At 42.7% G+C, this 20,608-nt stretch overlaps 2 protein-coding genes across 2 annotated transcripts in view; one reads left to right on the forward strand and one right to left on the reverse strand.

The window, feature by feature from the left end:
* The window catches only part of dcst2 (DC-STAMP domain containing 2), a 34,499-nt gene extending 16,019 nt beyond the window's left edge, over positions 1 to 18,480 (reverse strand). Inside the window, exons 1-7 of the mRNA XM_075466533.1 lie at positions 18,386 to 18,480; positions 9,899 to 10,158; positions 8,347 to 8,517; positions 8,012 to 8,113; positions 3,564 to 3,758; positions 1,988 to 2,053; positions 1,694 to 1,907 (exon numbers count right to left, since the gene is read on the reverse strand). Coding sequence (XP_075322648.1) covers positions 1,694 to 1,907; positions 1,988 to 2,053; positions 3,564 to 3,758; positions 8,012 to 8,113; positions 8,347 to 8,517; positions 9,899 to 10,158; positions 18,386 to 18,480 — 1,103 coding nt within the window. The remainder of the gene's footprint in view (positions 1 to 1,693; positions 1,908 to 1,987; positions 2,054 to 3,563; positions 3,759 to 8,011; positions 8,114 to 8,346; positions 8,518 to 9,898; positions 10,159 to 18,385) is intronic.
* A 368-nt stretch (positions 18,481 to 18,848) lies between these two features.
* dcst1 (DC-STAMP domain containing 1) overlaps positions 18,849 to 20,608 on the forward strand; it is a 64,756-nt gene continuing 62,996 nt past the window's right edge. Inside the window, exons 1-3 of the mRNA XM_075466534.1 lie at positions 18,849 to 18,888; positions 18,972 to 19,082; positions 20,495 to 20,569. Of these exons, the coding sequence (XP_075322649.1) occupies positions 18,849 to 18,888; positions 18,972 to 19,082; positions 20,495 to 20,569 (226 nt within the window). The remainder of the gene's footprint in view (positions 18,889 to 18,971; positions 19,083 to 20,494; positions 20,570 to 20,608) is intronic.

Raw genomic sequence — 20,608 nt, forward strand, 5'->3', positions numbered from 1 at the left:
TGGATCAGATTATACTGAACCAACAGAATATTCATTAAACTGTAAACAATAACCTGCTTCCAAACTGCATTCAGAAGCTGAAAAAATATGAACTGAGGGGAAAACGTGTTAAAAAAAAAGCACAAATATGAGAATAAGATGTTTTTCTGCCAGAGAAACAAAACATCAGGGGTTAAACATCTTGAGGATGATTCCAGTTGCTGTGTTCAGAATCAGCTTTATTGGCCAGGTTTGAGCAAACAAACAAGGAATCTGACTCCGGTTAAACTTCACTCTCTAAGTACAACATAAAAGAATAGAATTAGAAATACAGAACAGAGAGAATAGAATTTGAGTACGGGTGGTAAAAAAAGGCTGTGTATGAGAATAAATACAATGTTTATTCTTCTTTACTTTTGGTATGACGACACTTTTGTCTTATTTTATCTTATTTGATTTTACTGTATTTTATTGCTTTCACTGTTCTTTGATTTTATTTATTTTTACTTATTCTACTCTTTATTTATTACTTACTTTGGTACACCGTAACGATTGTTTGTAAAGGGCTGTATAAATAAAATTAGTGGTGGGCATAGATTAATTTTTTTAATCTAGATTAATCTCACTGAAATCTTGAAATTAATCTAGATTAATCTAGATTAAAATGGCTCATTCAGGGGTCCGACAATCCGCGGCGTTCGCGGAAACAGACGTGTAAACTTTAGTTCCTATCCAAACAATAGTCGTTTAATCCTGAGACTGTTGCAATTATCGTGTCGAGTGCATCCATACAATAGTGTAGTAACCCCACGCATACCTTTCTCACTGCAATTAAGTTTTATTTCGGATTTTATTTCGAATTTAGTTTATTTTTCACAACTGCCTCTGCTATTCCTGCTCTTCTCAGGTGTACCTAATGTAGTTTTACATCATTTGTAACGTGATGTATATCTTGTATAACAAATTGTAACTAACAAAACGTTTATTTGTGTCCCTGCCCTCACTTTCCTCATGTTTTTTTCCGCGGGGGTGCTGCACAGCCGCGGGGCCTTCAAGAATTGAACATTCTAAATGTGACGTCACGAGCGAACAAAGCTACCAAAGCAAATTCTCAAGCGAAGCTTCTCCAGCGAGGTCGCTCTTGGTGAACACGCAGCATTAGGGCAGACCAGCTCATTCACATGCATGGCTCCAGCAGTTTCTCTAGCTTCGCCAACTTCTCATATTCAGCACTTGTTGGGAGGGCCAGGTGGTGCTGCTGTTGAGATAGCGTTGTGTGCAGTGCGTCTCTGTTGCGCCACACGCGCAGTATCCTCCCTGCGGCCACCATATTAGGAGCGCTGTCTGTTCCTACAGAGCAGATTTTGTCAACTATCCCCCACAGATTAGCGACTTCCATAAACTGCCTAGCACAGGCTTCTGCAAAGTGGCGTTCTTCTGTTTTAATCACACCTAACGGCAGACAAAGTACATCAGCCCACACCCGAGCTAAAATATCAAGGTAAAAGTCATCACAGTTTGCTTAGGCTACCTATTTTGACCCAGTTCCCAACCCAACTTTGAGAATAGATTAACGGCGATATTTTTTTTTTCGCCCGATAAGACTCTCAAATTATCGCAGCACGTTAACGCCGATAACGGCCCACCACTAAATAAAATACATTTACATTTAACACCGTGTTCTGGAGCTTCCTTAAGAGTGGCATGAACTGACCTCAGGAAGGCCCAGGCGAGCAGGACGAGGCTGCTGTACGTCAGCGGCTCGCTCAGCATCTGAAACATTTGCAGATCGGATGAAATCTCCCTCATGATGTCCTGAGAAACCTGCTGCAGAGAGCGGCTGCTGTTGGCGTCCATGTCGAACTTCACAGAGGCTGTGATGTTGAAGTCGAACTCCCGCATGATCTTCTTAAACGCTGCAACTGTGGCTGAAAGAGGTCAGAGACTCAGAGATGAGCTGGGGCCGGAGAGAAAGAGCAGCAGATAAAAAGTTAGGTGAGGAACTCACGGGCTGCCAGGCGTTGTTTTAAATGGCCAGCGATGTAGGAGGGGATGACGCAGAAGAGTTCCCCAGCTGAATGTGAGAGTGAACAAAAAGTGAGCCGGTAATGAGAATTTAAAGCTGAAGAAGAAGAAGTTCCTTTTCAACAAACAACTTAAACAATCTACACAAACATCTCAACAAGCCTGCGTCTCCACAACACAAGAGGAGGCATTTTTGGGGGATGCATCTGTTCGCTGTGAGTTTTTATGAGATACATCAATATTCCAGAATGGCGCCGCCCTGCTGGCAGCTGCCCGCTGCAGCTGCCCGCTGCAGCAGCTCTTTATTTGCATTTTCTTTAGATTTTTTTCTGTGAAAACACATTCCTGAGCTGGTTTGGATGCTTTGCTGCTGGAAGAAGTTTTCTACATTTGTTATGATGCGTAACCATGGCAACGGGAAAGTTGTTAACCCGTTGGAGCAGCTGAGTTTTCCAAAGTCCAAAGTAATGCATGGAATAAAACCCAAAATCGAGATGAGTTGAAGAGGAGACGTCTTGGATGCAGAGCAGGAACAAAATGGAGGAAAAGTAGGAGGAAGTTTAAAGCATTTCTTCCTTTGATCATCAGGGGAAATGTGAGATCACTGGTGGATAAAATGGACGAGCTGGTTGTCTACTGAGAGAGTTCACCTTAGTTACCTGCTGACGCTGTGTATGACATTATCAGCTGAGCTGTTGCTAAGCTACAGAAACAACAGCCCAACCCACTAATGGAGACCTCTGAAGGTTTCTACCACACCTTCCTCTCTGCTGCACTTCAGCTGGTTTAGGTTTTATTTTGTTATCTGTAACAGCAGCTGATCTTTATTAATAATTAATAATACTGCAGGGATATAGTTTACCTTGAAAGTTAATTAAATCCAGTTATAATGGGTTAAAAACTGTGCTTTACTAACTGTCCATTTTTTTAATCAGATTAAAGCAGTCTCACAGTATTCAAGGTAACCGTACCTGACAAACAGTTTGTCTTTAATGTTCCAGTCTCAGAAATCAACAGAAATTATCTCTTTTTAATTCATGTGGTTTCATATTCAGATTGCATGATGTAGATGATGTAGTGATGATGTAGATGATGGAGTGATGATGTATATGTAGTGATGATGTAGATGTAGTGATGATGTAGATGATGTAGTGATGATGTAGATGATGGAGTGATGATGTAGATGTAGTGATGATGTAGATGTAGTGATGATGTAGATGATGGAGTGATGATGTAGATGATGGAGTGATGATGTAGATGTAGTGATGATGTAGATGATGTAGTGATGATGTAGATGTAGTGATGATGTAGAGATGTAGATGGAGTGATGATGTAGATGATGTAGAGATGATGTAGATGGAGTGATGATGTAGATGATGTAGTGATGATGTAGATGTAGTGATGATGTAGAGATGTAGATGGAGTGATGATGTAGATGATGTAGAGATGATGTAGATGGAGTGATGATGTAGATGATGGAGTGATGATGTAGATGATGGAGTGATGATGTAGATGTAGTGATGATGTAGATGATGGAGTGATGATGTAGATGAACGCACCGCGAGCGAGGTTGCAGAGTGGAAGGAAGCCGTCCACAATGTCACACAGGAAGTCGAACTCCCCCAGCAGGTCAGCGCAGTCGCTTCGAGCCTCGGCGAACACCTGCCGACACTTCCTGTACGGAGCGCCGAGTTTCTCGTTACAGATGTCTCCGATGTCCACCAGGAAGTGGAGGACGTTCCTCAGAGTGCGAGCTGCAGGGTCAGAGGTCAGAAGACACTTAACAAAGACACACCAACGAGTTTATCCCATGTGATGTTTATGGATCAAGATTCAACCACAAATCTTAGAGGTGTGTGTACTTCAGAAGCAGATAGTTTTTAGGTTCTCAAACGTGTCTTTAAATCAAGGACGAGAAACCTAAGAGAACGTAAAAGCTCAAACAAGAAGCCGAACACGTCCACAATTATTTCACAAATTACAATAAATAACTACAGACTATGGCAGCTTTGTTGTTCTCCTTTGAGCTTCATAAAGTTGTAAGAAATAGTAATGATGGATAATTAAGTCAAAAAACACCGTCAAACAGCTGCCAGTTTGGGAGGCAGAGCCTTCAGTTATCAGGCCCCTCTCTGTGGAACCAGCTGCCAGTTTGGGAGGCAGAGCCTTCAGTTATCAGGCCCCTCTCTGTGGAACCAGCTGCCAGTTTGGGAGGCAGAGCCTTCAGTTATCAGGCCCCTCTCTGTGGAACCAGCTGCCAGTTTGGAAGGCAGAGCCTTCAGTTATCAGGCCCCTCTCTGTGGAACCAGCTGCCAGTTTGGGAGGCAGAGCCTTCAGTTATCAGGTCCCTCTCTACCTTTAAGACCAGGCTTAAAACTTTCCTTCCTGATAAAACTTATAGTTAGGGATGGCTCAGGTGACCCTGAAACATCCCATAGTTAAGCTGCTATAGGCTCAGCATGCTGGGGGAGCTCCCATGATGCACCTCTCCATGTACATGTGACATGATTGTTGTCATTAACTTGTGTTTCTCTCTCTCAGCAGGTGTCCCTGGCCTGGTGTTACGGTGCTTGTTGTCCCCTCTTTCTTGTCCTCTCAGCCCCCAGCTGGTCCAGGCAGATGGTTCCTGTTTCTGATTCAATTCAATTCAATTCAAATTCAAAAATACTTTCTTTTATCCCAGAGGGAAATTAAATTTTGATGTAGCTCAATTAAATCAAGGAGTTATTATAGATGCTGATGGCTGTGGGCAGGAAAGATTTCCTGTAGCGGTCCGTTTTGCATCCAAACTGAAGAAGCCTTTGACTGAAGAGACTCTGTTTTCCGATAACAGTCTCATGGAGAGGATGTTCAGGGTTGTCCATAATTCTCTTGATTTTATGCAAAATCCTTCTTTGCATTATTGTCTCCAGAAGTTCCACAGTCGTCCCCAGAACAGAACCAGCCTTCTTTATCAGGTTGTTGAGTCTTTTTAGGTCCCTGGTTCTGCTGCCCCAACAGATGACGCCAGAGGAAATGACGCTCTCAACAACAGACTTGTAGAATATTTGCAACATCTTGTTGCAAACCTTGAAGGACCTTAGCTTCCTCAAGAAGTACAGTCTGCTCTGTCCTTTCTTGTAGATGGCTTCACTGTTGTGTCTCCAGTCCAGTCTGTTGTCCACATGAACACCAAGGTATTTATATTCCTCAACCACCTCCACTTCTTCTCCCATGATGGAAACAGGGTTTGATCTGACCCTGTTTCTCCTGAAATCTACAATCATCTCCTTTGTTTTGTTAACATTCAAGATGAAATGATTGTTCCCACACCATGCCACAAAGCGGTCCACCAGCTCTCTGTACTCAGCTTCTTGTCCATCTCTGATACACCCGACCACTGCAGAGTCATCTGAATATTTCTGTAGAAGACAGGAGTCTGACTTGTACTGGAAGTCTGAAGTGTACAGAGTGAAAAGGAATGGTGAGAGTACAGTCCCCTGTGGTGCTCCTGTGCTGCTGATCACCTGGTTAGACACACAATTCTTCAGTCTGACAAACTGTGGTCTGTTTGTCAGGTAGTCATTAATCCAGGTGATTGTTGAGGCCTCCACCTGAGTCTTCTGGAGTTTTAGACGAAGCAGATCAGGCTGGATTGTGTTAAATGCACTGGAGAAATCAAAGAACATGATCCTCACAGTGCTGCCTGCTTTGTCCAGATGACAGTGGGTTTGTTGAAGCAGGTGTATGATAGCGTCTTCAACTCCAACTCCATGGCGATAAGCAAACTGCAGGGGGTCCTGATATGTGCTGGTTTGCTTACACAGGTGGGTCAACAGGAGTCTCTCCGGGACCTTCATGATGTGAGATGTCAGGGCAACAGGTCTGTCATCATTGATGTCTGAGGGGTGAGTTTTCTTTGGTACCGGAACCAGACAGGATGTCTTCCACAACAGTGGTACCTTCTCTTGGGTCAAGCTAAGGTTGAAAAGGTGTTGCAGAATCCCACAGAGCTGCTCTGCACAGGCCTTCAGGACTCGGGGGCTGACACCATCTGGACCTGCAGCCTTGTTCCGGTTCAGTCTCTCCAACTGCCTCTTCACCTGACTTCTAGAAACAGAAAAATGTGAGGGGGAGGCAAAGGGGACAGCAGCATCTCCTCATTTGGTTGAAGACAAACTAGTGGAAGCAGAATAATCCATGACTGAGGTGGAGGTGGAGATGTTACAGGAAAGCTGTGGGTCAGAGGAGGGTGGGATGTCTCTTTGGCTGGGAACAGGAGGGGAGGATGGTGAGCTTGTTCCTGAACTGAACCTGTTGAAGAATGTGTTCAGCTCATTTGCTCTGTCCAGACTTCCATCCATCCGATCCTCCCTCTGTTTGAGGCCTGTGATCTTCTTCATTCCTGACCACACATCTCTGATATTGTTCCTCTGCAGTTTACTCTCAAGCTTCTTTCTATACACCTCCTTGCTCTCTCTGATCTTGACTTTGAGCTGCTTCTGTATACTCCTCAGTAACTCCCTGTCTCGCTCCCTAAAGGCTCTTTTTTTCCTGTTCAATAGTTCCTTTAGCTCACTGGTGATCCAGGGTTTGTTATTAGGGAAGCATCTCACTGTTCTGTCGGGGATGGTGTTGTCCACACAGAAGTTTATATAGTCTGTCACACACTCAGTCATGGCATTAATGTCCTCTCCATGTGGCTTACAAAGAGAAACCCAATTGGTTGCATCAAAACAACCCTGTAAGGCTTCTTCAGCTTCATGTGACCACTTTCTAACAGTCCTTTTTGTGACAGGTAGTCTCTGGACAAGGGGTTTATATGCTGAACAGAGAAAAACAATGTTGTGATCTGATTTTCCCAGGGGAGGTCTTGATTTGGAAATGTATGAATCCTTGACATTTGTGTAAAACAAATCCAATGTCTTGTTTTCTCTGGTAGAGCAGCTCACAAACTGTTGAAAAGTTGGCAGTGTAGCAGAGAGTGAGGCATGATTAAAATCACCAGATATTGCCACAAAAGAATTGGGGTGTTGTGTCTGTATCTTAGCAACAACGGAACTGATGACATCACATGCAGTGTCGGCAACAGCTGAGGGTGGAATGTAAACAGCCACCAAAACAACACTGGTGAACTCTCTTGGCAAATAATATGGACGAAAACTTACTACCAATAGTTCAATGTCAGGACTGCAGAGACGACTCTTCACAGTAACATGTCCTGGGTGACACCATCTGTTGTTGACAAGCACTGCCAATCCACCCCCTTTCCTTTTCCTGCTACTCTTTAAATCTCGATCTGCTCGTACAGTCAGGAAGCCCGGCAGAGAGACGCTGGAGTCGGGGATATGATCCTGCAGCCATGTCTCAGTAAAACACATAATGCTACATTCCCGATATTCTTGCTGAGTCCTTGTCAAGGCTAGAAGTTCATCCAACTTGTTAGCTAACGATCTTACATTACCCATGATGACGGATGGCAGAGATGGTTTGAACTTACTCTTTCTTTCTCTCCTCTTTGCTCCTGCTCTGCATCCACGATGCCTCCTTTTCAATTCCAGTGGGATTTCTGGCTTCAGTTGTCGAATTATTTCTGCTTTTCCAATGTTAATCAGCTGCTCCCTGTTGTAAACCACCTTGTTGCTATGGTGATGCATCATAACAAAAGAGTAATATATACAAAAGTATTGGGAAAAATCAATCCAGCTGCACACCTGATGGAGGTTTCTTCCTGTTCAAAGAGAGTTTTTTCTCTCCACAGTCGCCTCGTGCACGCTCAGGATGGGGGATTGGATCAGAGAGAAGTTTCAGTTAGTCTGATGGTTTCCTTAGCTCAGCTACTTTCTTTGATTGGCTCGGATTGTATCTTTTAGGCACCTTGAGATGGCATTCGTTGTGATTTGGTGCTATGCAAATAAAACTGAATTGAACAGATATTATGTCTCTAATTTAGAAAAAGAAAATCTTTTACAAGAAAATCCAGAAAGATCAATTAAAGCGGAGTTAACACTTTTAAAAAGTGACTCACCGACGTGACGGACGCTGTCTGCCAGAGTGTTGATGAAGTTCTTGACTCGTCCTGCGACAGCGTAAGCGTTACTGCTGATCTGTCTTATTTCGTCCAACACAGCTGTAAACAACAACAACAACACAAACTGTTGGTTAAATCTGCTCCATTTGGAAGTGAAGCTGCTCAAATGTTGTTTTTTCTTTTTTGCTAAACTGGATCAAAGCTGAAGAAACAAGGAAAAAAAACTTTGAAAACATGATGAATCTGCTCAGAGGACTTAACTGTTGGAGGAACGGGGTTTCTTTAGTGATTACGGCAGCAGTAATATTGAACAGAAAGTGGGCGTGTCTTACAGAAGAGGGGCGTGGCTGCTCGCTGCATCAGTTCCTGTGTTTGATTGGCTGCCAGCTCGGCTCCACACAGCAGGCTGGACGCGGCTCGCTTCGTGTTTTCCAACGTGTTGTTCAGCGGTCCAGACAGCAGCACTGACACATACAGGAGGAGGAGGAAGCTCCTGCCACGTGCTGAAACACAGAACAAGAGTGGCTTTGGGAGCTCCATCTGTATTAGGATTTCAAATCAAATTTATTTGTATAGCACATTTCATGTACAAAACCAAGTGCTTCACATAAAATAAAAGCATTGCAGCAGGGAGTGGAAGAGGCATTAAAAATACATAAAAGAATATAAAGAGAAACAAATAAAATCATTTAAATGAATTGAAAAACAAGCAACAGTCCAGATAAGTTCAAAGATATCGTGCAGATTTCATGCATAGACACATGAGAACAGAAATGTTTTTAACCTGGATTTAAAAATGTCTCCATTTGGTGAAAGTTTAATCTCCACTGGCAGTTTGTTCCACTTGTTTGCAGCATAACAGCTAAATGCTGCTTCTCCATGTTTAGTCTGGACTCTGGACTGGACCAGCTGACCTGAGTCCTTGGATCTCAGAGCTCTGCTGGCTTTATATTCTCTGAACAGATCACAGATTGTAAACCATCAGCAGGCTTTTAAAATCTATTCTGTGACTGACTGGAAGCCAGAGTAAAGATTTTAAAGCTGCTGTGATGTGTTCAGATCTCTTAGTCCGGGTTAAAACTCCAGCAGCAGCGTTCTGGATGAGCTGCAGATGTTTAATGCTCTTTGTGGGAAGTCCAGTTAAAAGAGCGTTACAGTGATGGAGTCTGCTGGAGATGAATGCATGGATGAGTTTCTCCTGGAAACCTTTAATTCTGTTGATGTTTCTGAGATGGTAAAAAGCTGCCTTGGTGACAGCTTTGATGTGGCTGCTGAAAGTCAGATCTGAGTCTATCAACACTCCGAGGTTACCGACTCGCTCAGTGATTGTAAGGTCCCGAGTCTCAAGATATTTACCAACGCTGACCCTCTTCTCTTTGCTCCCAAACAGAATGATCTCAGTTTGGTCTTCATTTAACTGTAGAAAATTCTCTCTCATCCAGGTGTTTACTTCCTCCAGACACTGACACAGCACGTCTGCTGGGCTGCAGTCGCCATGGTGACAGAGACACATAAAGTTGTGTATCGTCTGCATAACTGTGATAACTGATTGTAAAGTTCTGCAATATCTGACCCAAAGGGAGCATATACAAGTTAAACAGAAGAGGTCCAAGAATTGACCCCTGGGGGACTCCACAAGTCATGGCCACTCACTCAGATTCATAGCTGCCAACTGTAACAAAATAACTCCGGCCTTCTAAGTAGGACCTGAACCGGTTAAGGACCGCTCCAGAAAGTCCAACCCATATCTGCCCATTTTTAGAGCTCCGACTCTGTTTATTGGCTGTTTTTTTCTGTTGTAAAGTAAAGGTGTCGAGCTTCTAATTCTATAATAAAAGAAAAACGTTGAGGTGTGACATGTGTCTGTAAACTCTGCTGACTGACCTGTGCACAACGAGGGCAGCATCACCGTGACGTTGGCCCGAACACCAGCCGACAGTCCCATACCGAATGCTGTCAGGCCGGCCAGCGCCACCGTGGTGTGGACGCAGAACCACAACGACTGTTTCTGCAGGAGCAGAGCCATGATGCCGTACAGGGACGCCAACAGCAGTCCAATCACAAAGGCTGCCAGGCTCCGCCCCGCCTCTAAAAGGTGAGCCCTGACCTTCCTCGCTCTGCTCGGGTGAGAGCGTCCAGCCGACCTGAGAACACACACTGGTGTTATTCTGCTCACCAGAGCCACACATGTCACTACTTTGTCACTTCTCCTGGCCAAAGTTAATTTGTTTTTAAGTGGTCATGACCTTGAGAAAGCCATCTATGCCCTAATAAGTTCAAGGTCAGACTATTTTAATGCTCTTTATGTGGGCGTCTCCCAGTCTTCTCTCAGCCGCCTTCAGCTGGTGCAGAACGCTGCTGCCCGTCTTTAACCAACACCAACAGACGTGTGCACATCACTCCTGTTCTTAACTCCTTCCATCGGCTTCCTGTCCTTTAGAGAACTGATTTTAAACTTTTAAACGTTTGTTTTTAAAGCTCTTAACAGCCTTGCCCCGTCGTATTTATCTGAGCTTTTAACAGTCCTGGTAGAGCTCTGAGGTCAGCAGATCAGTTTCTGCTGGAAGTGCCCAGGTCAGAATACAAACCCTGGGGTGAGCCAGCCTTTTCCCAAAGCTGCCCCCAGGCTCTGGAATAAGCCCCCCGTCCAGCTGCGTCTTATTTCTGACCTGGGCCTCTTCACATCTGGGCTAAAAACCTACTTATTTAGGATGGCTTTTAATACCCAGTAGTATGATGACACCTTTAGCTTATTCGATTTTGTTGTATTTTATTGCTTTCAGTGTTCTTTTATGGTTTTTACTTATTCTTCTCTTTATTTATGACCTGCTGTAAAGCACTTTGGTACATCGTAAGGATGGTCTGTAAAGGGCTGTAGAAATAAAATACATTTACATTTACTTCCCGTATCTCTGCTCTCAAATTCAAGTCCAATGAGGACATAATTCTTACTTTAAGTTTCTCAAAAGCCAACAACAAATCCAAACAACAAAGCTACAGAAGCACATGAAAAACTCCAGAGATATCTGCTTCCTTTGGGTTTTGTAGAGTGTATCTAACAGGTTTAAAATAATTTAACATTATCATACAATGGATAAAATTGCATTGCAAAGTTCCTGTCAAGATGCCCTGAAAGCTTTCAGCTTCTGTAGGTCCATTATGAGGACCATTTCCTCTAAATGGGCTTAAAGATGCTTTAGACACACATTTACATTGATCGATGCCTTTAAAACCACAACTGAGAAAATGATCTGGTGTTGTGTGACACAGTGATGTTATTGGTAACATCTCGTTTTGATGTGTCATGTGGTTCTGTGTTATCTGGGCGGTTTGCTCGGGAAACCCAGTTAATTTTCTTATTTTAACCTGTGGCCATATAAATGTAAATGTACTTTATTTATTCAGCCCTTTACAGACAATCCTTACGGTGTACCAAAGTGCTTTACAGCAGGTAATAAATAAAGAGAAGAATAAGTAAAAACAAATAAAAACAATTAAAGAACAGTGAAAGCAATAAAATACAACAAAATCGAATCAGACAAAATAAGATAAAAAAGTTTTATTAGCCTAGATTTGAAGAGATAGGTTTTATTTTTTTAATATACTTTTTATAAAAAGGGACAAACATTGAATAGAAAGAATGAACAAACGTTATCTTCTTAAAGTGATACTCCGGAGTAGATTCAACCTGGGGTCATTTGAACCGTGACATCCAGCCAAGTAGCCCACCCGAAGTTTTTCCGATATTGGCTGAACATCAGCTGAGTTACAGAGTTATCCCGAATAGCTTCTACAAGCGCTGACGGACCCTGGCAGTATCTCCAAAATTACCACACTAAAATCACATGCCATGACACCAAACTTCTACAGTAGTACAAATATGGTCTGTACTCACAAAACGATGCATTTGGAAGTTTGTACATAGTCCAGGAGTTTATTATTATCAACACAAGCCTGATAGCATCCCTGCAGCTAAAGCTGCGTCGACGTCACTTCCTTGATCTGGGAGCTTCAAAGTAAGATGAGGGTTGATCTACTACTGTAGACAACAAAGCAAGGCTGCTCAATTTCTCCATTGATCAAATAATTTCACAACTCTACAACATAAAAATTCATAAAAAAAAACATATAGAATATAGCATATACTTTGTTGTCTACAGTAGTAGATCAACCCTCATCTTACTTTGAAGCTCCCAGCTCCCTGAAGTGAAGTCGATGCAGCTTTAGCTGCAGAGAAGCTATCAGGCTTGTGTTGATAATAATAAACTCCAGGACTATTTTCAAACTTCCAAATGCATCGCTTTGTGAGTACAGACCATATTTGTACTACTGTAGAAGTTTGGTGTCATGGTATGTGATTTTAGTGTGGTAATTTTGGAGATACGGACCAGGATCCATTAACCCTTGTACGAAGCTATTCGGGATAACTCAGCTGATGTTCAGCCAATATCGAAAAAACTGCGGGTGGGCTACTTGGCTGGATATCACGGTTCAAATGACCCCAGGGTGAATCTACTCCGGAGTATCACTTTAAGAGTACATTAAAGCATGACACTTATAGCAAGATTTAGTTTTTTTTATTTAATCTTTGGCCAAAAGAAATAAGACAAGTTGTTGTTTTATGTTGTTGAAAGTCGCTGATAATCGTTTTTGGTGCATTAATTCAAGTTTTCATCAGCACTGATCTTCTTTATACCGATCAAAAATGCAACGGAAACTTTGGCTTGTCCCGTCTGGGCTACTGTATTAACATGGTTAAGCCGGCTCAGACACACCCCACTGTGTAAAAAAAAACACTCTTATTTTCAAATTCTTAATAAATGAAAACACAGTGATGAATATTACAATGTATTTGTGCCAATTCGTGCTCTGAATATTACACATAAACATTAAGAGATTAAAAAGAAGAAAGAACAAAAAAAGAAGGTAAGGCTAATGCTAACAGCCTCAGAGTGGTGTAAAAAGAGAGTGACGACACTCCCATAGACTCCCATAGAAAGAAAGGAATGCGGAAGTCACGTGGGTCACGGAGACGCCCACAGTTCCAAACAAGAGACGCTGCTCCGTTAACCTGAATTGCTCGTCAAGAACAATCACTGGTAAGTTAATAAAATAACAGCATTTCAAACGTTTTTTTTACATTTTTAAGCATTAGTTATCAGAAGTATACTCTTAGACATCGTTATTTTTACATTTGGTTAGCATGAAATATCGGTGTTGATGTTAAAAATGTAATGGATTTAGGGACCTAGCTTAAATCTTGGTAACGGGGGCTAACACGAGGTAATTAACGGGATCATTTCACCAAAGTCCGTTAACTTTTTGTTGTCAGGTGACATTATGTAAAGTTGTTTTGATTGTTAGGTTTTAAAACATTACCAAAATGCTACCAATACTGCTAATACAAAAAATGCTACTGCTACCATTACTTAAATGCTAGCTGTTTTACTTCTGATGCTACTATAGCAGGGATGTCCAAAGTCAGTCCTCGAGGGCCGCTATCCTGCAGGTTTTAGATGTTGCCCTGCTTCAACACACCTGATTCAGATTAAATGGATCTCTTCAACAGATTGTTAAGTTCTACACAAGCATGTTAATGATGTCTTGAACCTCTAAAACCTGCAGGACGTCGGCCCTCGAGGACCGACTTTGGACATCCCTATACTATAGCTACTACTACAAAAATAATGATAATGAATTTTTTTAGAGGTGCCTTTCAAAGCACTCAATGTCATCTTCCAAAGCACATAAAAAAACAATAGAACATTAACAATAAAAATATGAATACATTTTATTTATTTGTTTAACAGGAACAAAGCTTATAATGCATATAATTTTCCAGATTTAGCTGCAAGCTCCTGCTGGTGGTGGCTGTTCCTGCTGGCGGTGGCTGCTGCTGTTCGCGGAGGCTGTTGGTGTCTGCTGCTGGAAGTGGCTGGTGCTGGCAGAGGCTGCTGCTGCTGGTGGTGGCTGCTGCAATTGGAAGCTGCTAGTGGTGATTGCTCGCCTCACTGATGGCTGCAAGAAGATGCTGCTGGTTGCTGGAGGTTGAGAAGGAATGGAGAGGCCAAGTACATCCATGGCAATAAGCAAAGTATTTGGTAGTGGCATCGATGTTATGGTTTGTGGTGCAGGAGGTTGAGCCTTCTTGGCCTTCTTGTTCTGACTCTTGCTGCCAAGGTAACCTTTACTCTTGTCTTCTCTCCTTTTAGCCCTGATGCACTTTGCTGCAATCCTTAACCTCAGCCTGACATATTTGCAGATGATTTTTCTCTTCACATCATGGCATGATGGAAGGCTGCTATCCAGAAGAATGGCCTCCTCTTTCAGCTGTTCCACTGCATTGGAGCACTCCATGAGAGAATCATCTGTCCTCGAACGAAACAGCTGCTCCACATGCTGGATGACAGTGAAGACCTCATCAGATGGCCGATAAAGTGCACCCTGTTTGAATTCCTTCAACTGCAGCAGAACAGAATTTTCATGTGCATCATCTGCATTTTGCACAAGTGCATCCTTGCACGTCTGACAGAGTGAGCAGCTGAAGACGCACTTCACAATATATCCGGCCAGATGGTACAGAACACAGGAATCTGTTTTTGAGAAGGTGGGTGGTGATGTCAGGTCGACCAGCTGCTCCACTCTCAGACCTTCAGGACTACTGGTATTGGTTTTGGTCTCCAGGAAGTCTGCTAGGTGGTCACAGCTGTCATCCAGGTAACTGCCTGTATGCACTGTGGACAGGAACTGTCCAACAGTGACAGCACGCAGGGCATAGTGGAACTCCACAGGTGTTGGCACGGGGTTCCTCTGACGTATGCATCCAAACGTGTTTTCCAGGCAGTCCTGCGTGAACCGGCTTGTGAGGACAAATTTGTGACCCTGACTTAACTGATCTTCCTGGACCTGCAGTATAGTTGTTGTGGCCATAACCAATCCTGTCTGTACCGGCTTCCAGCTGCTCTTTTCCCCTATCTTTAGGCCACGAAAAAGATGGATGCTTTCTTGGAGAAAGCTGATGGCCTTTTCGTACTCACCCATTTTTAAACGAGAGATGGCAGTCACAACATGGCGGGACGACATAAGGTCAAACCAGTGGTCCATCTTCTCAAGGAACCATGATGTGGTGAGGTTTGATTCAGGACGCTGCTCCTCCTGTACCAGGTACTTTAAGGCAGCACTTGTCGACTTACTGAATACGTGCATGGCTGAGCTAACTTTCATTTTGTCAAAGTGGTTAGGTTCCAAAATGCCCCTGGAGAGGTTGGGAGCCAGCTTTAGGGCCATGCCCTCTTGGTAGGACACTAGATCCTTTAAGGGACCAACAGACACCACACTGGACGGTAGGTGCTCTTTGGTCACAACATCTTGTGGAATGGTGATGGTCTGACCACGGACAAGGGCACTCTTCAAGTTCTTGACCAGATGTGGAACATCTGCCATGAAATAGAGCCGCCGGTGTGACTCTATGGGATGTGGAATCCAGGGCTTATCACACGTCACTCCAAAAGCTCGCCACATTGCTCTATTGGGGCTCCCCATGTCACTTGTGACATTAATGACATGAAGCCCTACAGATGCTGCTGCCTCCACTATAGCAATGATGATAGGCTGGTAGACGGCACCATTGGTGGAATTACTGCTGTAGTGGTATGCCACAACTTGCTTCCACCTTGTTGTTACTCCAGCCAGCATGAAGACACAAGCGTGAGTTGCTCTGCCATTGTGGCCAGGCAGTGTAACATTGCCAAATAGCTTTCCTGTCCCCAGATGCAGCTCTACGCTTGGGGTGATGGCCATCTCATCCAAGGTTAGCACACAATCCCTCTCCATTTGATTCATGCTACTAACCTTTAGCTTCAGCATGTCAAAAACCTCCTCCAACACTCCTGGCTTGAGTTTTACATGCTGCATTCGTCTTTGGACAGTGCGGATGTCTGGCAGAGGGATCTTCATGTTTTGCAGGGTTTTGTATCCTGTTGTGCCTGCTGTGAATCGAATTTGAATTGCCTTTTTGATGGTCTTATTTCCCCACCGAATTGCCCCTTTATTCTTTTGGCCGAGTGCATTAATTTGGTCCTGATTGAAAATTGAGGTAAACTTTTGTTGAAGGTTGTTGTTTCTCCTCCTAAGTGCCAAATTTTTTTTTTTTTGTTGTGTTAGAGCCCTCTCTGCTTTTATCCTCATAAATCTTTCCTTTCTTAATTCCCTCAGCAGGTCCTCCACACTGGCCCTGTCATGAGTGGTCCCTGGCTGACTGGTCCCTGGCTGACTGGTCCCTGGCTGACTGGTCCCTGGCTGACTGGTCCCTGGATGAGTGGTCCCTGGCTGACTGGTCCCTGGCTGACTGGTCCCTGGATGAGTGGTCCCTGGCTGACTGGTCCCTGGCTGACTGGTCCCTGGATGAGTGGCCCCTGGTAGTCTATTGACTTCATTGTCACCTGATGTATCCCTCTCACTTGCCTCTAACTGCACTTCAATTTCTCCCTCAATATCTGTAATAACAACATATTGTTGGTGTTATATTCCACCTACACTACATCTCTAGAAGTGAAATTGACATGTCTTTTGACGATAGCTTTATTAAAAAAAATACATGAAATGGGAAAAACTGTAAAAACTGTGGAAAGACTGTGTTCACTAGTATCATACCAAGGTTTGATTTTATGCAGTAAGTGTGGTCATCAGGTGTTGTAAATTCTGCAGAAGCCATCATCCTCAAAGGTGTTTTCCTCCTCTTGGGCTTGGGGCGATGGATGAAGATGGTTGGGACAGCATCTGGTTTCAACTTCTGTGTGCCTCTTTTTGTGACCATAAACTGGTTGTCCTCAAAGTGTAACTGCCGGGAGGTAATGATGTCATAAGTCGTAGGCTAAATTCAGTTTCCCTTGCATACTTTACATTTCTGTTGAACTGTTATTCTTTACATTCAGGTGTACAATGCCCTTTGAAATTTATCATAAAACCTCTGTGGCCATAACTTACTTCACAAAGTTTTCTGTTGTTGTGGTCACTTTTAACCTGAAAGTTTTGCCTGCTGACCATTGCCAACCATCTTTTCCGGCGATCAATATCCTTGGGGAAGCCATACATCCGGATTCCTTTTTCGGAGCGATTGCTGCATCCAAAGGCTGCACAACCAACCATGGTAAATCCACTGATCTAAAAATGATGTAACCATAGCTGTCTTGAACTTGGAAATAATCAAAGATCACCTGTGACACATGCAGGAGCCCTTTTCCAGGCAGTCTTGAGTGAGGTGGCAGTGAGGACATTCTTTCCCTTTTTTCCAGAGCCCTCGTGTGTGTGTGTGTGTTTATGGTTTCATTGCCCCACTTTGTCTGTTAATGGTTTATGTTTAACACACACTGCTGTTATTGTTCTAGTTTGTTCTTATTGATAAATAATATATTATTTATAGTAATAACAATAATACAGTTTTATTATTCTTATTTTTTTCTTGCACACACACACACATTTGTTCTTGTTTCAATAATTTTTCAATAAAAATCTTGTTTATTGAACAACTTTTGTACAAGTCATACCTATTCCAGTCCATCAGCTCTAACATAAATTGTAAGTGTGAATAGTTTGTAGAGTAGCTTGTAGAGTTAGATTTATTACTATTGACTGATCATATTCAAGCATATTAGTTTGATCTGGTACATGGCTCCATCTTAAAATCTTAACCGTTCTGATGCCTGTCCTACAAATATAACTAAATGTCTTTTAGTCTCCTACGTGTTCTTTCAAAAAACTAAAGTTGGTAATAAAGATAAAAAGTACTTTGGAAAAGCATTTATTTCACAAAACAGGAAAGTGCTGAGAGTGCTCAGTCCAATAATAGTAAAAAATAAATGGTAACTTGTTTTTCTATTTACAAATGCAGAAACAACGAACCGTTATGAAGTTAGCATCACTCACGTAAGTGAAGCTAAACTAGCTAAGCTAACATGAACTTTTCCCTCCAAAAGTTTATTAATTTTTATCATTATTAAAATATCATTAATTCACTTTCAATTGTCAACCCCACAGTTCAAAAGCATAATGACACTAACATACAACATACATTTACTTTGACTTTGATATTTACCATGCAATAGCACACGCTGTACCATACGAGACAATGACAGCTTGCGGTTTGTTTGGAACTCCGGAGGCTTACATGAACCACGTGACAGCGCTAGCGGCGACTTCAAAGCGTGTCGCAACTCTGTATTATTCTATAGCTCTGAACAGCCTTAGCTTCAGCGACTTATTAGCTTTAAACGAACACTGTTAGCATGAGGCTAACTGCATTAACTTCGGCTACATGTTAGCTTTAAGCTAACATAAAAAGCAGTAGTTAACATTTGTGGACGGTTAAGTTACCTTTTCAGTATTCCTCTGATTGTACGACTGTCCACGCCTCTCACCACCTGAACTTTGATCTCACACAGGTGTGTTTTATCCTCCGGACCTCTCATTTTTTTATTGCTACCACACCAACTGACACATTCTCCGGTAACCAGGAGACCAGAGGAGCTTTACGTCACCAACAGAAGCTTCCGCTGCTAAACAACCTTTATATTTGCCGTCACCGTGTAGTTAATGAGACTTTTTGAGGATAATAGAGGATACCAGCCACCACAGGTGTTTCATCCTCCAGACCTCTCATTTTTTATTTATTTCAAACAAACTTTCACACCAACTGACACCTTCTCCGCTAATCAGGAGACCGGAGGAGCATTACGTCACCAACAGAAGCTTCTAGAAACTTCTAGAAACTTCCGCTGCTGCCAAACAACCGTTATATTTGCCGTCACTGTGTAGCTAATGAGACATTTTGAGGATAATGGAGGATACCGGCCACCAGAGACCGTCTGTTCTCAGCAGTGAGCTCCCCACTGGCAAAATTAATCTGTTTCTCTAATGGCGGTTTGTTTTTTAACAATCCAGCTGTTTCCGCTTCTTCCAGATGTGCGCAGGTTTTTTCTGACTGTACACCGGTTCCTCTTCAACCAATCTGAGGAGTTTCCGGTGGTTCACCTGGTCCTCAGAGCGCTGTTTGGAGCGGTGAGCGGCGCAGGTAAGTTACCGGCAACACCTGGCGGCGAGTTGAGCTGCTCAAACATAACGACCGTTGGTTAGCAAACGTCCAGAGCGAGGTGCAGCGGAACCTGCCTAAAAATCATCAAGTTTCTATGTTACCGTCGGTATAACAGCGATTCAGATGCTTTTCTTACACATTTCTGGTTTCTTTACAAACAGGAGTTGATAACGGATAATTCGGCCCGTTATATAATGGCTCAAATGTAAAGAAATGTGCTGAAATGAGGGTTTACACCTGTACAGGTACAAATGAACCTGCTCTGCCTGCATGGCTGCCATTATGATGTAATTTGGGCAAAAGCATTTATAGTACTTTTAGTAAATTGTAAAAGTTTACACTCTTATGATAGATATAGCCGTTTAAACAAATTATCTATGATAGTTGTAATTATGTCTATGGTTGTAATGCAATAGGTTTCTTTCACGTGACGTCACACCTGCATTGCGAGAGCGGGAAATTCAGTTGGAGGCAGGAAGTGACCTGAAGATTTCAGTCTGAAAAAATGTCCGTTTTGTTCGTATTACGGTTGCTCTAATTGTTCTAACCGAGAAAAGGAAAAGTTTTTTTTTTTTATAGTACCGAAGATAGTCGTTCACAAAGGTGATAAATGTAAAAAGCTCACTGAACAACGCTGTAAAAAGTGGATTTTAAAGTGGCCTGCTAACAGCTAATGTCTGCAGCTGCCACTTCCTCAGAGGTACGTTAGCTCGCTAACTTGGTTTTTGTGGCTGTGTTTATATAGCTTTAGTTTGTCGTTATTTGCTCATTTTCTTAGTAATGATCATGATGTTCCCGGTAGTCTAATGTGGACTTCATTGGGACTTTTTTTGGCTGCCCTAGCTTTGGGTGACCTTGACTAGTTTGTGACGTCAACAGCCTCCATTGTCGGCAAATCTTTAGATTCTGTCGAAAGGTCACTCATCTTCATGAGATGCGGGTCATGTCCGATATATTTGTCGGTTAATTGTTTGTTACTTTGTCTCTAAACTGGCTCTAAATCCGTACATGACGGACTCTGCAACGGTTTCCTCCATTTTGACTTCCTGCCCTCCGTATGAACTCGCCGCCTTCGCATCATAATCACAAGACTGAAACCCGGCTATTTCAATGTCTATGATTTAAACTATATCAGAATGTTAAATTAAGGTGGTTTTATACTGATGACAATGCCTTTTATTTATTATTATTATTATTATTATTATTATTATTATTATTATTATTTTACAATGTCTTAGTGTTTTTTCCTTAAATTTTCTGCAGGTTAAACACATTTAAATGCTCCTTTGATCAATCTTTGCTTGTTTTTGTCACCAGTTAAATGTGTTCTTTATGATGATGGATCAGATGAAAGTGATCAGGCTGAACACTGTTTGTTGTCTGTTCCTCAGTCCTGTTCCTGGGAATCGCCCACAGCCTCCCTCTGACCTTTGACCTGAAGCTGACGGCAGGGGCTGTATTTGTTGGTGAGAACACATCACTCGCGTCATTTCTCTGAGACACGT

Source organism: Odontesthes bonariensis, chromosome 5 (assembly GCF_027942865.1).
Source record: "Odontesthes bonariensis isolate fOdoBon6 chromosome 5, fOdoBon6.hap1, whole genome shotgun sequence".
In the NCBI taxonomy this organism is placed as follows: Eukaryota; Metazoa; Chordata; class Actinopteri; order Atheriniformes; family Atherinopsidae; genus Odontesthes; species Odontesthes bonariensis.